Source organism: Anomalospiza imberbis, chromosome W (genome assembly GCF_031753505.1).
Source record: "Anomalospiza imberbis isolate Cuckoo-Finch-1a 21T00152 chromosome W, ASM3175350v1, whole genome shotgun sequence".
NCBI classification, from domain to species: Eukaryota; Metazoa; Chordata; class Aves; order Passeriformes; family Viduidae; genus Anomalospiza; species Anomalospiza imberbis.
The window spans coordinates 7,096,603-7,111,314 of NC_089720.1; the positions used below are offsets into that span (position 1 = coordinate 7,096,603).

Below are 14,712 nucleotides of genomic sequence, written 5' to 3' on the forward strand. Positions count from 1 at the left end.
ATTAAGCCCTTTATATCATGTTAAAACATGATAGATTTCTTCTTCTCAAATATATACTAAGCATGATTCATAACTGTGGCAGAAGTCTTAGTTCAGAAATATAGTGTTTAAACAATGTAATGCAGCTTACTGCATGCTTTTGCTTGTTTTTCTTACATGTAGCTCTTTTATCCTCTCCCCCACTCCTCAGGCATTAACCTCTGTGGTCTAGTACATACATGAGAATCTTTATATCCATTAAAATAAACAAGCAACTATATGGGTCAAGCTTTCCCCCCATACACATTTCAGAAGAAAATCTGACCAAACTGTATCCTAAACCCTGCAAAATAAGGATATAAACAGAAATAAAAAGCAAAAGGAAAGATTTCTGCATGCTAGAGAACAGCAAAATTATATTAAACATGTTAGAATAAGAAATGCTGGTGTTTTATATGTATATTTAAACTTTTGTTTAAAATTACTATTATGTTAACCATAGTCCATTGTGATAAAAATATTAGGCAGACATCTAATCTTGCTTTTAAAATGTCTATTTTTCCATCAAAAAATTTACATCAAAACCTTCAAAGTTGGCAGTTTTTGCACAAAAGATCGTGTAGGTAGCAGTTAGTTCATGGATTCCCAATTTTTTCAATGAAAATTTCTTATTTTTCTGTTGGATAAACACTTCTTTTCTGAAAAGTATATTAGTATATCTGATTTTGCACAGAAAACAGACTACTAAGTTTTTCACCTTGTAAATATCACACAGTCATTCTAGCTCCCTACTCTCTGCATTTCATCTATTCGGAATACCTGGGATTTGGAAATTTATTTTACCAAAATATTTGCACACCTGAACTGATTTAGGGGATGAACAAAGATCTTCAAAACTACTTTACAGAGATACTGTTGGGATGGAATAAATAAAGCATATCCACACAATTTTCATTAGTATCCAGTGAAAGGACAAAAGGCAATGGGCACAAATTGAATTGCAGGAAATTCTGCTTAAACATAAGAAAATTCTTTTTTTTTTTTTTTTTTAGTTCTAGGGCTGGTTGAGCACTGAAACAGTTTGCCCAGTAAGTTTGTGGAGTCTCCACCTTTAGAGAAATTCAAAACCCAACTGTACATGGGCTTGGGCAACCTGCTCTAGCTGACGCTGCTTTGTGCTGCAGGTGTGTGTGAAATATAAACTTTAAGGGATTTAGAGATTTTAGAGGAGTTAAGATTTTAGTTAGAGATAAGCCTTACTAGAGTTAATTAAAATAAACGAGTAGGCCTCAATGAAGTTAAGAGTTAGTAGTTAACTAATAATTGATTGCTTGTCAACACAATGTTTAGTTAGCTGGGTTTGTAATGAAGAATATAGAAACTGATAAATAGCTTTTAGGAACATAAGGCAATTGTGGGCCTCCTCTGTTCTGAAACCAATTGAAGACAGGGAATGGGAGTTCTACCAAGGTTCATTTGTCATATTTGCATTGAAAAGGTAGAAAGGTCAGAATGAGGAAGACTTCATTTACTTCCTCATTTTGGGACCCCTCCCCATGAAAGGGACCACCGACCCATTTCAAGGAACAAACTACGCATGCTCAATAGCTTTTGAACTGATTAGCATACGAAGCGAGGAATGGGATGTACCAAAATGATGAATATGTATTTGTATTTTGGATATTCAATACTTGTATAGATAAAAGGACTCTAATAATTTGAAAGGTGCAGTATTTGGGAGCTATCCCGCACGCTGCCCGGCGTCATAATAAACATACACTTTCTAACTTTAAACTGTCAGAGAGTTTTTGTCTGTCACAGTTGGATATTGGTACTAGATCAATATCCATATTTCTTTAATAAATCATGTGTGTGTGGACTAGACAATTGCCAGAGGTGCCTTTCAACTAAATGACATTCTGTCTTTTTCAGTTTGTGCCCATTGCTCATTGTCCTGTTACTGGGCACTGCTGAGAAGAGCCTGGCTTTGTCTTTACTCCCTCCCATCAGGTATTTATACACATTGATAAGATACCTGTGTTGCAGGATTACTGATTTCTATCTCAGCCACACCCACACCTGTGACTGATATGGATCCCATTGACCTGGACCGCAGATTATGGATTTGCTTTCTGTCTTGACCTTGGACCTGTCTTGCCCCTAGGGACCTACCCAATGATCAGTAGACTGTGTCTGACCCTGGTTGTCCTCACCAGACCTGAGTCTGATTTGTGGACTGACTTCCTGGCTGGACCTTGCACCTGTGTCATCACCACAAATTTGTCTGATGATCTGGACTCTTGGTTGAATCTGACTACCATCTCCAGATCTGCCCTGCTCACTTCACTTGTATACTGCAGGACTAGGCCCAGGCTGGTGAGGTCTCTGCTGTGTATACCGTGGTACTCAACTCTCAACTCCCCATTCCTTAAGGAGAAGACAGCCCTTGCTGTTCCCTGACAGGAAGACAGTTTTGAAAGCCTTGCTAAAGTCAATATAGACATAATCCACTGCTCTCTCTTCATCCATGGAGCCATTCACCTCATTTTAGAAGACTATTGGGTTGGTCAGCAACAGTCAAGCATGATTTCCCCTTTGTAAATACATGCTGACAACTCCAAATAATCTTCTTGTCCTTCATAGGTAGGCTTTGGCTTTCCTAACATCATCCCTGCAGTCAGACAGTCTATATATAGAGTCTATAGACAGACTCTATATTCCTTCTAGGTTCCCTGACATTGCTTCCACCTCTTGTATACTTTATATGTTTGAGCTTTATAAGGAGTTCCTTGTTCATCCATGCAGGCCTCCTTCTACCTTTGCTTGACTTCCTGTATGTTGGGAAGGACCATTCTTAAAATTCAAGGTGATCCTTGAAAAATAAATGAGCTCTTCTGGACCCCTTTGCCCTGTAGGACTGTCTCCCATGGGATTATTCCAAGCAGAGCCCAGCAGTGGCCCAAGTCTTCTCTGCTCAAGTCCAGGGGTTTGATGCATCAGTTCTTGCCAGGAGGAGGACATGAACACAAAGCTGAACCTAATCACAAATTCTTCTATCATTTTTGATATGTGCTGAATAAAGAGATGAAAATGAACAGCAGAATTTGAAATTCAAAGCTCCTATTACTTTTTTTCCCCATCTTTTGATAAAATAACCCAAAACCACCAAGAAGTGTCTGTTCTGAAGAATTGAATCATATTTTACTTTTTAAATCAATTTTACAAATTTATGAGTTTTTAGATATGTCTACTGATATCAGACTCCAGTGATATCAACTGCTGAACTGACAAACCTTTATTTTTCCCAAGAGAAGTTAAAAAAATTCCATTAGAGATTCAACTTTGCCACATAAATGTCGACAGGTAAGGTTCCAAGAACTAGAAATATGAAAAAGTAGTTTCATATAACAGTATACCTCTGTTTCTGCTGCATGGGTTGCTGTCTCATAGCCATATATTGCATGTCCTCTTGTAGCCGATTAAGGGGAGACTCTGGTTTGACACGAATCCCATAATAATGGTATTTAGAGTTCCCCCTTCATGAAAGAACAAAAATAACATTGAACATTGTTTCTTTAGTATATACATTGCACGTTAACATTTGCCTTGACTAGAAAACAGTACGTAGAAGTTAGGCTTGTCTTTCCTCTCACTCTGGTATAAAACTGATATAACTCCACCAGCTTCTGAAAATCAGTTCACTTAAACTATATTTTCCAGCACTTTACTGTTGGGCTTCATTGAAATAGAATAAGGTAAATAAAAAAACCAACTAAATTACTTATGCAGTCATGGTGAATAGAACAATTCCATACATGAGGTATGCTTGTGAGTGAGGGTTTGTGAATGTTTCACTAATCAACTTCAGTCCTGGTAAACTGGAAAGAAAGAACAGAATTGGGCTGTGTTCATGTTTATGAGAGTGTCTATATGGGTGCTGGTAAAGGCATTGCCCTGTGTTAGCTTCTGTGGTTAGCTGTGTTAGTGTCATGTGTGTGTTTGTCTGCATCTTTGGAACACATGTTCCGTCTCGCTACTATCTGGAGCTGCAGATGGAAACAGCAGTAGCTGCATCCATTGGACTGAGATGGAAGATATTTGGGTCATAAGAGTACACAGAATCTGGCTATAGCAGACCAGGAGTCCCAAGTCCTGAAGTCTGCTGGATTTGGCAACTCCCTTAACAGAAAGGCTTTAAATATTTTTATTTGCTTATTTCCTTGCTTGTTTTTAACATATAAGCTTCATGTTCACAATTATTATTGATATTTTTCTGTTAAACTTTAAGATTTTATTAACACAAACCTGGTTCCCAGTCTTCTGGTCCGTAATCCCATGAAGATTGACCGTATGAGTTTTCCAAAGGAGGCAGCATTGACTGGATCTAACTTGTGCTCCTGACAATGACGTAAGTAATGGTTGTAAAGGGTACTTCTGGGGAGACTCACTCCTTCTGCAGTTTCATAGTTGTCTAAAAGCCATTGGAGCTATGTCAAATATGAAAGAGTGAACATATATAAATTCAGTATTACTCTAGTGAAAACCCCCACTTAATTGTACAGCATAGAACTGATCTTTTTTAGACCATTCAAGGCCTGTTTAATACAGTGACTTTGTTCTTTGAGCAAATATAATCTCTTTAAATCTCTTTCAATGCTAGATATGGAATGATGCCTTAGTTTTGGAATTTTTTTTAGGTTTACAAGGAAATAACAAGACTCATGGCACCTGTGAGCTCAGATAGCTTCACTTCTAAAAATATTTCAGATTCAGTACCATACATTAACATTTTATGAAGTTATTTGTGCTTTTGAGAAAAATTGCTGGAACTCCAATGAAATAAAAAAACCAATGTAATTAATATTAATTGCATTTTAAAAACCCTAATAGAACTAAGTTAATAAATTTTTAATTCTGGAATGATATACTATTTCTCTTCACACAGAATTAAAAAAATACAAATAAAAAAACCCAGTACTACATTTAACTGAATAGGGTTTATTGTCTTCCAAATGCAAAGAAGAAACTATCAAATAAAAGGTAAAAAGCAATCTAGATGACATGAAAAATAACTTGTATAGCTATAAAGCATCATGGGCCAAATCCCTTTCTGTTGTAGCCTGTTTGCTTCTGACTTCTAAGAGGAACAGAATTAACTTTTTTTTTTTTTCCTGTGTAATGTATTGCAGAATTTTGGAAGCATTTAGGCAAATAGTTTCTAATACATGACTGTACCTCTGTATATAACAAATAGTAACTAACATAGATTCACAGAATATTCTGAGTTGGAAGGGACCCACGAGGATCAAGTTCAACTCTTAATTAAATGGCCCATACAGGGAATTGAACCCATAACCTTGGTGTTACTGGCACCATGCTCTAACCAGCTGAGCTAGTCTCAGGGTCATGCACACTAAACTCAAGCAAAATGGTCATTTTAATGACATTTACCAGTATAAGAGAACAAAAAAATAAAATGGAAATATTTTTATAGTTTTTATTTATCAGCAGTCCTGACTAATGGGGGAGGTCCCAATTGACTAAAAGTTAGCAAACTTATAAGGAGGGCCAGAAGGAGGATCCAAGGAACTACAGGCCTGTCAGTCTGACTTCAGTGCCAGGGAACGTTATGGAGCAGATAATCTCAAGTGCCATCCCGTGGTACGTACAGGACACCCAGGGGATCAGGCCCAGTCAGCATTGGTTTAGGAAAGGCAGGTCCTGCTTGACTAACTTGGTCTCCTTCTATGACAAGGTGACACGCTTAGTGGATGAAGCAAAGGCTGTGGATGTTGTCTACTTGGGCCTTAGTAAGGCCTTTGACAGTGTTTCCCAATGCATTCTCCTGAAGAAGCTGGCTGCTTATGGTTTGGACAGGCATACTGTTTGCTGGGTAAAAATGATGGATGGATGGATGGATGGATGGATGGATGGATGGATGGATGGGCCAAAAGAGTGGTGGTGAATGGAATTACATCCATTTGGTGGCTGGTCACAAGTGGTGCTTCCCAGGGCTCAGTATTGGGGCCAGTTCTGATTAAGATCTTTATCAATGATCTGGACAAGGGGATTGAGTGCACCCTCAGTAAGTTTGCAGATGACACCAAGTTGGGTGGGAGTGTTAATCTGCTGGAGGGTAGGAAGGCTCTGCAGAGCTTGTATGAGGCTAAAAAAGGTGAAGTGCATGGTCCTGCACTTGGGTCACAACAACCCCATGCAGCACTACAGGCTTGGGTAAAAGTGGCTGGAAAACTGCTGGTCAGAAAAGGATCTGGGTATGCTGGTTGACAGCTGACTGAACAAGCCAGTGTGTGCTCACGTGGTCAAAAAGGCTGATGGCATCCTGGCTTGTATCAGCAATAATTTGGCCAGCAGGGCTAGGGGAGTGATTGCCCCCCTGTACTCAGCAGCTATGAGGCCAAACTTCTAATCCTGTGTTCAGTTTTGAGCCACTCATTACAAGAAAGACACTGAGGTGCTAGAGTGTGTCCAAAGAAGAGCAATGAAGCTGGTGAAGGACCTGGAGCACAAGTCCTATGAAGAGCAGCTGAGGAAACTAGGGTTGTTTAGCCTGGGGAAAAGGAGGCTCAGAGGGGACCTTATCACTCACTCTCTCTACAACTACCTGCAAGGAGCTTGTAGTGATGTAGATGTCAGTCTCTTCTCATAAGTAGCAAGCAGTAGGACAAGAGTAAATGGAAATATAGGAAAATTTTCTTCAATTAAAAGGTTGTCAAGCATTGGAACAGGATGTCCAGTGAAGTGGTTGAGTCACCAACCCTGGATGTATTTAGAAGACATGTAGCTGTGGCACTTAGGGACATGGTTTAGTGGTGGACTTGGTAGTGTTATCAGTTGGACTCAATGATCTTAGAGGTCTTTTCCAACCTAAATGATCCTATGATTCTATATTTAACTTATGAGGTTTCAGATTTTTGAAGATACTATCATTTTACTTAGCTTACCCCTTCCTTCCCCCATGGTTTCATATCCTTGGAATTTCCCTTTAATTTCCACTTGAATTTCCAAATTTTGTTTTTGTCTTGTATTTACTAATTACTTAAGAAAGTAATTATGCCAAAATGAATTAGAATGAACATCCAAATTTTCCAGGTTCACAAATCTTACAAAAAGTCTGGACTTTGCTTGAGAATCCAATAAATCCCCAAACCATGGATTTGGTTTTGGCATTTGGAACAAAGTTTTATTCCAGTATGCTGGACCCTCATATGATTGTTTAATTAATTTCACTTTAGACCACCAAAGTAACTAATATGACCAAGATATGTGTTTAAAGTACAGTAAAATATATAATTATGTGACACTGAATATGCTACTCTGCAGGGCTACTTACTAATAGATCACTGAACTAATTCTGTTCTAGTAATGTTCCATATAACTTGTCATTTTCAGAACAAGAATATCAATATTTTAGTGCCCATGACTCTTGAAATAAGTTTCCACTGACCCTTCTTTATTGCAGAACTATTAGTAAAAATTAGATTATAATTAATATATTGGACATACAGTTCTGTTTAAGTCAGTTGTGAGCAATTTACTGAACACAATGCATGAAAAATGAAAAAAAAATTAGGAAAACATTTACTGGGGACTTTTCAAAGAACATCTTCATGTTTACTTTCTTACAGAAAACATTACCAGAACTATCATGCTTGGGTTTCTAAAGAAGAGCTCTGTGTAAAGATGTAGGAGAAGCATGATCTAGCTGTTTTAAGATGGATGTAGGTAATGTTGCCCTTTAAATAAACATTAACAAGTGCAGTTCATCATCCTTATATCAACTTTTAGGTATAAATGCAGTCCTAACATTCACAGTTTTTTATTAACTTGAGCATTTACAATTCTGAAACAAAGCCTAGGAAAAATATTTTAAACTTTTACCTTAACATGAGTGCATTATCAAAACCATTTCACTATACCTTAATTATAGTCTTCAAACTTATCATTTATGTGATACCAATTAGTTTTTGGAATGTGAGCAATTTGTTTTATCTCACAAAGAAAAAAATTACTGACAAAACCCCCAAATTATTTCCAATTTAACTTTTAAATATAGTATTAGATTTTTTCCAGATTAATTATAATTTATTAGGATTCATTTCAGTGCATTTTACTAATGATCTGTATTTGACAGGTATTCTTTCAACCACAGCTTGGCATCAGCCAACAATGGGAAAGCAAAACCCAAGATAAGTACAAAGTAAGGATATTTGCTCCAGGGTGAAAATATTTCAATAAAAAAAGGTTGACATGATTATTTGGCAGGTTACAGCCTTCAAGGAGAATGTCAATAGCTGAATGCCATGTAAAAAAGTAAATAATCTGCAGACATGATAACATTATTGCAAACAGCCTTAAATACATTTTTGTTTTTACAGAAATCTAATTCTAAAATTGAAATGTCTCCACTTTGACTTGTTGATTTATAATATCAACAACATTGGAATGGTATGAAATGGTTTATGCAGAATGGGTAAATTGACTACAACTTCAGTGGAACTCAAATATTTAAAAATCATTAGATTATAAATTAGTCAACTCAATCACATACAGAAAGAAATCAGGAAAGGAAATAAAATAAAGGAAAAAAATTTAAAAAAAACATTAAAATAAACAGGTATTGTAGCAGCGTGGGGTTTAGATGGTGGTTGCTGCTACCTATATTCCCCAGTAAGCATCTTCTGTGGAAAAGCCACTTGGGCAAGCATTCAGGCAAAGCAGTCAAGTCCACACACCCTACACTCACCACGGCAAGCTCAGTGAAGAGAGGCAGAAGGGCCTTTTATATGGTCAGTTCCAGCAAGGTTTATTTGAGCACATCAAAGGAGAACCAGAGACAAAAAATGAGCTATGTGATCTGCACAAGGTTTGAGTAGGGGAGGGTACAGGGGCAGTACCAAGGGGCAGTGCAAAGGGGATTGGCTTTCAGGGAAGATGGGGCCAGCCACCAGGGATACCACAACCAATGAGGAAACAGGGAAAGGAGAAACCAGGGGAAGTTGGGACATATGGGGAAAGGAACTGGGATGGATCACTGTTAAGCAAGAGTCCATGTGAGGAAGACCTTTCTCTCTGCCCAGGTGGGGAAAGACTCTATGGTAAGTCTCTCCAAGGAAGGACTCTGGGGATTTCCCTGAGGGGGGAAGGAATCAGAGGATTCCACAAGGTATTAATTAAGGCAACAAAATGCCAGCTTAATGAAGAAGATAGGATTAAAACCATATTTTCTGTCCTTATTTGAGTCATAATTCAATACAAGTTTCTAATAAAGGGAAAATATCCAGTGTTTGATCTGGGTTCCATTAATTTCTTCCAAAATGACTGAGGCTAGGAAAGAACATTTATTACAGAAAGACACCTGGAGGTCTTTTTTTTTTTCCCCACAGAATCCACAATAGATCCTCTATTTGTCTTTCAATAATTTTGAAAATACCTAAAAACATTAAGAAACATCAGAATAAGACTACCATAATAGACAGATGAAAATCTCCTTATTAGAAAGATATTTTCATAAAATCATAGAATAGTTTGGGTTGGAAGGGACCTTTAAAGGTCATCAAGTCCAATTCCCCTTCAGTGATTAGGGACATTTTCAACTGGATCAGGTTGCACAGCGGCCCATCCGACCTGACCATGAACACTTCCAGGGACGGGGCAGCCACAACTTCTCTGTGCAACCTGATTGTTCCAATGTCTCACCACCCTCATTGTAAAGTACTTCCTTCCTTATGTTCAGTTTAAATCTATCCTCCTCCAGTTTAAAACCATTGCTCTTTTTCCTGTCACTACAGGCCCTGGTAAAAAGTTTCTCTCCATCTTTCTCATAAGCCCCCTTTAAGTACAGAAAGGCTGCAATAAGGTCTCCATGGAGCCTTCTTCAGGATGAAAAACCTCAACTCTCTCTGCTTTTCTTCATAGGAGAGGTGTAGAAGAATTTCTGAGAGAAAGAGGTCACGATTTGTATGTTTAGAGTGAAGGTTGAGCTACCCCAGCCTAGGCCTCAGATACGGGCCTCGGTGAGGCCTTGAACCCTATGGCGCAGTTAGAAATAAGTTTGTGGCACAGTTAGAAATTATGTTAAGGTGTAAGACAGCATACTGAGCTATCTAGGTGTGAATTAGTATAGGTCTGCAGTGTGAAACTTTAGCCACCTTAAGACAAAGACAAACAATGTTTGTTTGCCAATGAGTGTGCTCATGATTGTAAACTATCTTGAAGTGTATATAAACTGCCATTGTATAAACAATAAACAAAGAACGTATGATTAACCACATTGGTTCGGATCTGCGTTTGTTCCTGTCCAGCTCATCCTCTTTTTATTGAGTCCCTGTTCAGAGAGGTGTTCCAGCCCTCTCATCATTTTAGTGGCCATACTTAGACCCACTCTATCTAAGCCATTGATGAAGTTATTAAATGGCAATGGTCCTAGTACAGGCCCTTGAGGGATACAACTCATTACTGATCCTTGTTTGGACATTGAGTTGTTTGCTGTAATGCTTTGGATGCAGCCATCCAGCCAGTTTCTTATCCATCTAAGAGTCTACCCATCAAACCCATCTCTCTCAAATATAGCAGCAGGAATGGTGTAGGGAGCTGTATTGAAGGCCTTACAGATGTCTTGATAGGTGGCATCCATACCTCTCCCTTTGTCCACCAAATCAGTCGCTCCATTGTGCAAGGCCACTAGATTAGTTAGGCATGGTTTGTCCTTGCTGAAGCCATGTTGGCTGTCTCTAAAAACCTCCCTGTGTTCCATGGTTCCTCCTCTTCCAGGAGGATCTGTTCCATGATCTTTTAACTAGTACATTACACAGGAAACAAGGGAATGCAGTTTTCTGATGTAGAAAAGCTTGTTATTTAATTCTTATTGTTTTCATTATGAAGATTCTGGATTTCCTTGTCAGATTCAAGGCAAATTTAGCAATTCTTTGTATATCTAAGTTTTAATACATAATTTTGGCATTTTGCAAAAAAAATTATCAACTATTTAATTATGATGCTAAAATAATTTTAGCATGTTTCTAGGTTGTCTTAACATGATCTAAATCTCTTTCTTCACATTTTACAGAATTCAATTGGCTTTACCTAATTTTAGCATTTTCTAAGAAAATTAAATTCTCTTCCAAGAAATTGTACTGGCTGTCTTTTTCTACCATGATGAAATACTTGTACAAAAAAATTTTGGTATTCACCTCCATATTACCACATTCTTGGGGGGTGGGGGGGAAATGTCAACAAATCAAAATAAGTGTATAGACTACCCAATATACTCATACATTCATATTACAATCAATATTTACTTTTCTGTGGTAAACAAATACAAGAATCTGAAAAAATATGTAAGTTTATGTTTGTTAGTAAGGCTGAGAAGCAAAAAGGATGCTGTATGTATAGCAATTTAGCAGCAATTAAAAATACAAAACTATTTATACCAGCTGAAGAAAAACCTTTTTGTTTACACAACATTTCAAGAAAGACTAGCACTATTTAAAAACAAACTGAAAATTAAATGTTGAGCCTTACTCCTTTACCTAAAAGTTATATTTAATGGCTTTATTACTATATTTGCAACCATCTTTTTATGCAAACATCTTCAGCCTTTTATTATGGAAAATTCCTAACTACAGGATTTGTAAAGACAGAACAAAGCAAAAGGCAGAAGAAAAAAACATATTAGACACTAACAGATTGTTTTAATTTTTAAATCTCATGAGATGGATCTACAGAATTGTTATACTAAACTTATTCAGAATAATAGAAATATTTGAAAAGAAATATAAAGTATATTTTTATCTAAACTGTGTGCACTACTTCTTTCCCCTTTTACCTGCTCTTAAATTATTATATCAGGTACACAAATTATAGAAAATTATCTTTGAATGTCAAACACAGACTACCTAAGGTTTATTTGGTTATTATTTTACATTACATTGGGACCTGCAAAATAGACAAATATGTTAAGTTGCGTTAACACAATACAGAACCTAGAAAAGAAACAGTGTGTCATGACACTTAACCTGACAAAATATAGTGACATATGATGTAGATTACAAGCAACTAAAATGGAAAGATTACAAGTAAAAATAGCAATAAATTAAAACAAACATTTAGAGGCAGGCTAAGCATGCAGAACAAGATAGAGATTAGCATTCATGAAAGAAGAGAACTTACATGGCTGTTGAGAAGAGAGCTTCTGTGAGTAGAAAGACCATCAGACTTTTGAAGTGTCTCAATTGCCATCTCAATCTGATAATAGATGTCATTAGAAAATGACTCAAGACAGTATAAAAGACTAATCAGAAAAATTCTGATAGATTCAACAGAAATATCTAGTTTGGTCAGAGCTAAGGGATATTTTCTACTTTAAGGCTTCATCCTGAAGTCCTCTTGAAGGCAAACCTCCTAGTGATGTCAGGGTGGCATTTTGCTTGCATATATACTGCAGGATTCCACTTTCAAAGTCCAATTTACCTTCCTTCCTACTAATGAAATAAGAGAAGTAGATTTACTAGTAAACTACATTGCAAACAGTAAAAATTACTGAACAACCAGTGTTTTGAATAGAAAAAACCTCCAGAATAAAATCCTTAGAAATGCCTCAGTGTTTCTTCCTCTAAGTATTTGAGAAAGAAGTATGCACACTTTAAATGTAAATAAGAAGCAAAATTTCTGCTCTCTGCAACCATGGAGTAAAATCTCAATCATTCAGTAGGTTTTCTGTCATTAGCTTCATTGTACAGGATATCACCCCCTACAGCCTGTTAGAGCATTCTTTGAATATCCAGAGCTCTCAAAGTAAATGAAAATTGGAGGCTTACACAGACAGCAAGATCCATCCTTAAAAGAAAATAAAAAAATCAGATGGGTTCAAAATAATACTTTTAAAGGAAAAAGTATTATAAACCACTAATTATACAGTAGCATTACTCTTAATACAAATTAGTAAAGACAACCATAACCATTCCTATTCTTCCCTTCCATATTAATACATCTTATTAATTCAATTATGACAACAATAAAAATAAAATTACAATCTAACTGTAGTTTAGATGCAGAGCTAGAATAGCAAAAACATTGAAAGTCATTGAGACAATGGGATGTACAGTAAAAGAAGGCACATAATGAGCCACATTAAATGGAAAAAACAGAAAAGCAATGGGACAGCATCTGTACATTTAAAACCATTTATATCCACTGATGACAGTTTTTAAATAAATCTTCCCCACACTTCTTTAATTATTACACTATTATCCAAAGAGTTTATACTGGTAAATTGCATTACTGAGTTCACTCAATATACAGCACAAAACTGAAAAATATTTTAGATTATATTTCACTTAGTGCATAAATAAAATGTGGTTTCCCCTTTTTATAAATTAATCAAATAGCATTCTTACTGTAGAAACACTCAATGACAAAGGAAGTCTTTCTTACAACTGTTTACTATTAGAAATATGTCTTTTGATAAAAGCATACTAGGATCTGATGAGTGCAAGAAATATTGCAAAAATAATGTTTGAACACAGATTTTTTTCTTGCATCAGTAGAAAATACTAAGTCAAACTATTCAATGAGACAAAAAAGGTCAAATTTAAAAGGATACTGTATATTAAAAATTAAAAGTTTAAGATTTCATCATACTAAGATCAACTCACTATATCAGACAACCATAGACTCTCACATTTTAACATATTATAACATCATACATAATTTAAATAATAATTCTCAATCTCACTCCACTCTTTGACAATACCTTTTTTACAGCAGTACTACAAGGCTGAATTCCTGCCTCCTTCTGCTCGTTCAAGCTATTACACTACCCTCTCACTTCACTGAGACAAGTTTTTGTGACCTGTTCAAAGAACCAATTTTTTTAAATCATAAATTATGTCTATATATATATATATATATATATATATATAATAATGGAATCATAGAATGGTTTGGGTTGGAAGGGACCTTAAGAATCATCCAGTTCCAGCCCCTCCACCATGGACAGGGACACATTCCATTAGACAAGATTGCTGAGACCCCCATCCAACCTGGCCTTGAATGCTTCCAGGCATGGGATAGCCACAATTTCTCTGGGAAACCTGTGCCAGGGCCTCACCACTCTCACAGTGAAAAATTCTTCCTAATATCTAATCTAAACCTACTCTCAGTCTGAAGCCATTCCCCGTTGTCCTGTCACTACATGCTCTTGTAAAATGTCCCTCTCAAGCTTTCCTGTTGGCTCCCTTCAGGTACTGAAAGGCCACAATAATGTCTCCTCAAAGCCTTCTCTTCTCCAGGCTGAATAACTCCCAACTCTCTCAGCCTTTCTTCAGAGGAGAGGTGCTTCAGCCCTCTGATCAATCTTGGTGGCCTCCAGGGTGCGTCTCACCAGAGTGAAGTAAAGGGGCAGAATCACCTCTCTTACCCTGGTGACCATGCTGCTTCTGTTGAAGCCCAGGGTACCATCGGCTTTCTGGGCTGCAAGCACACATTGCCAGCTCATGTCCAGTCTCTCATCCACCAGCACCTCCAAGTCCTTCTCAGCAGGGCTGTTCTTGATCAGTTCATCCCCCAGTCTATATTAACACCGGGATTTTCCTCTACCCAGGTGCAGCGCCTTACACTTGGCCTTGTTAAAACTTAAGACGTTCTCATGGGCCCAGAATTTAAGCTTGTCCAGGTCCCTCTGGATGGCATCCCATCTTTCAGGTGTGTCAA

At 37.1% G+C, this 14,712-nt stretch overlaps 1 protein-coding gene and 1 long non-coding RNA gene across 4 annotated transcripts in view; one reads left to right on the top strand and one right to left on the bottom strand.

Moving 5' to 3' along the window:
* The window catches only part of LOC137464279 (transcription factor RFX3-like), a 178,500-nt gene that overhangs the window by 64,690 nt on the left and 99,098 nt on the right, over window positions 1-14,712 (bottom strand). For 2 of the 3 annotated variants that reach the window (XM_068175566.1, XM_068175568.1), the window contains exons 5-7: window positions 12,172-12,246; window positions 4,285-4,466; window positions 3,396-3,515 (exon numbers count right to left, since the gene is read on the bottom strand). In XM_068175566.1, the coding sequence (XP_068031667.1) occupies window positions 3,396-3,515; window positions 4,285-4,466; window positions 12,172-12,246 (377 nt within the window). The remainder of the gene's footprint in view (window positions 1-3,395; window positions 3,516-4,284; window positions 4,467-12,171; window positions 12,247-14,712) is intronic. The other variant, XM_068175567.1, reaches the window with a different exon arrangement.
* LOC137464284 (uncharacterized) overlaps window positions 1-14,712 on the top strand; it is an 82,913-nt gene that overhangs the window by 2,436 nt on the left and 65,765 nt on the right. The gene's annotated exons all lie outside the window — the stretch shown is intronic.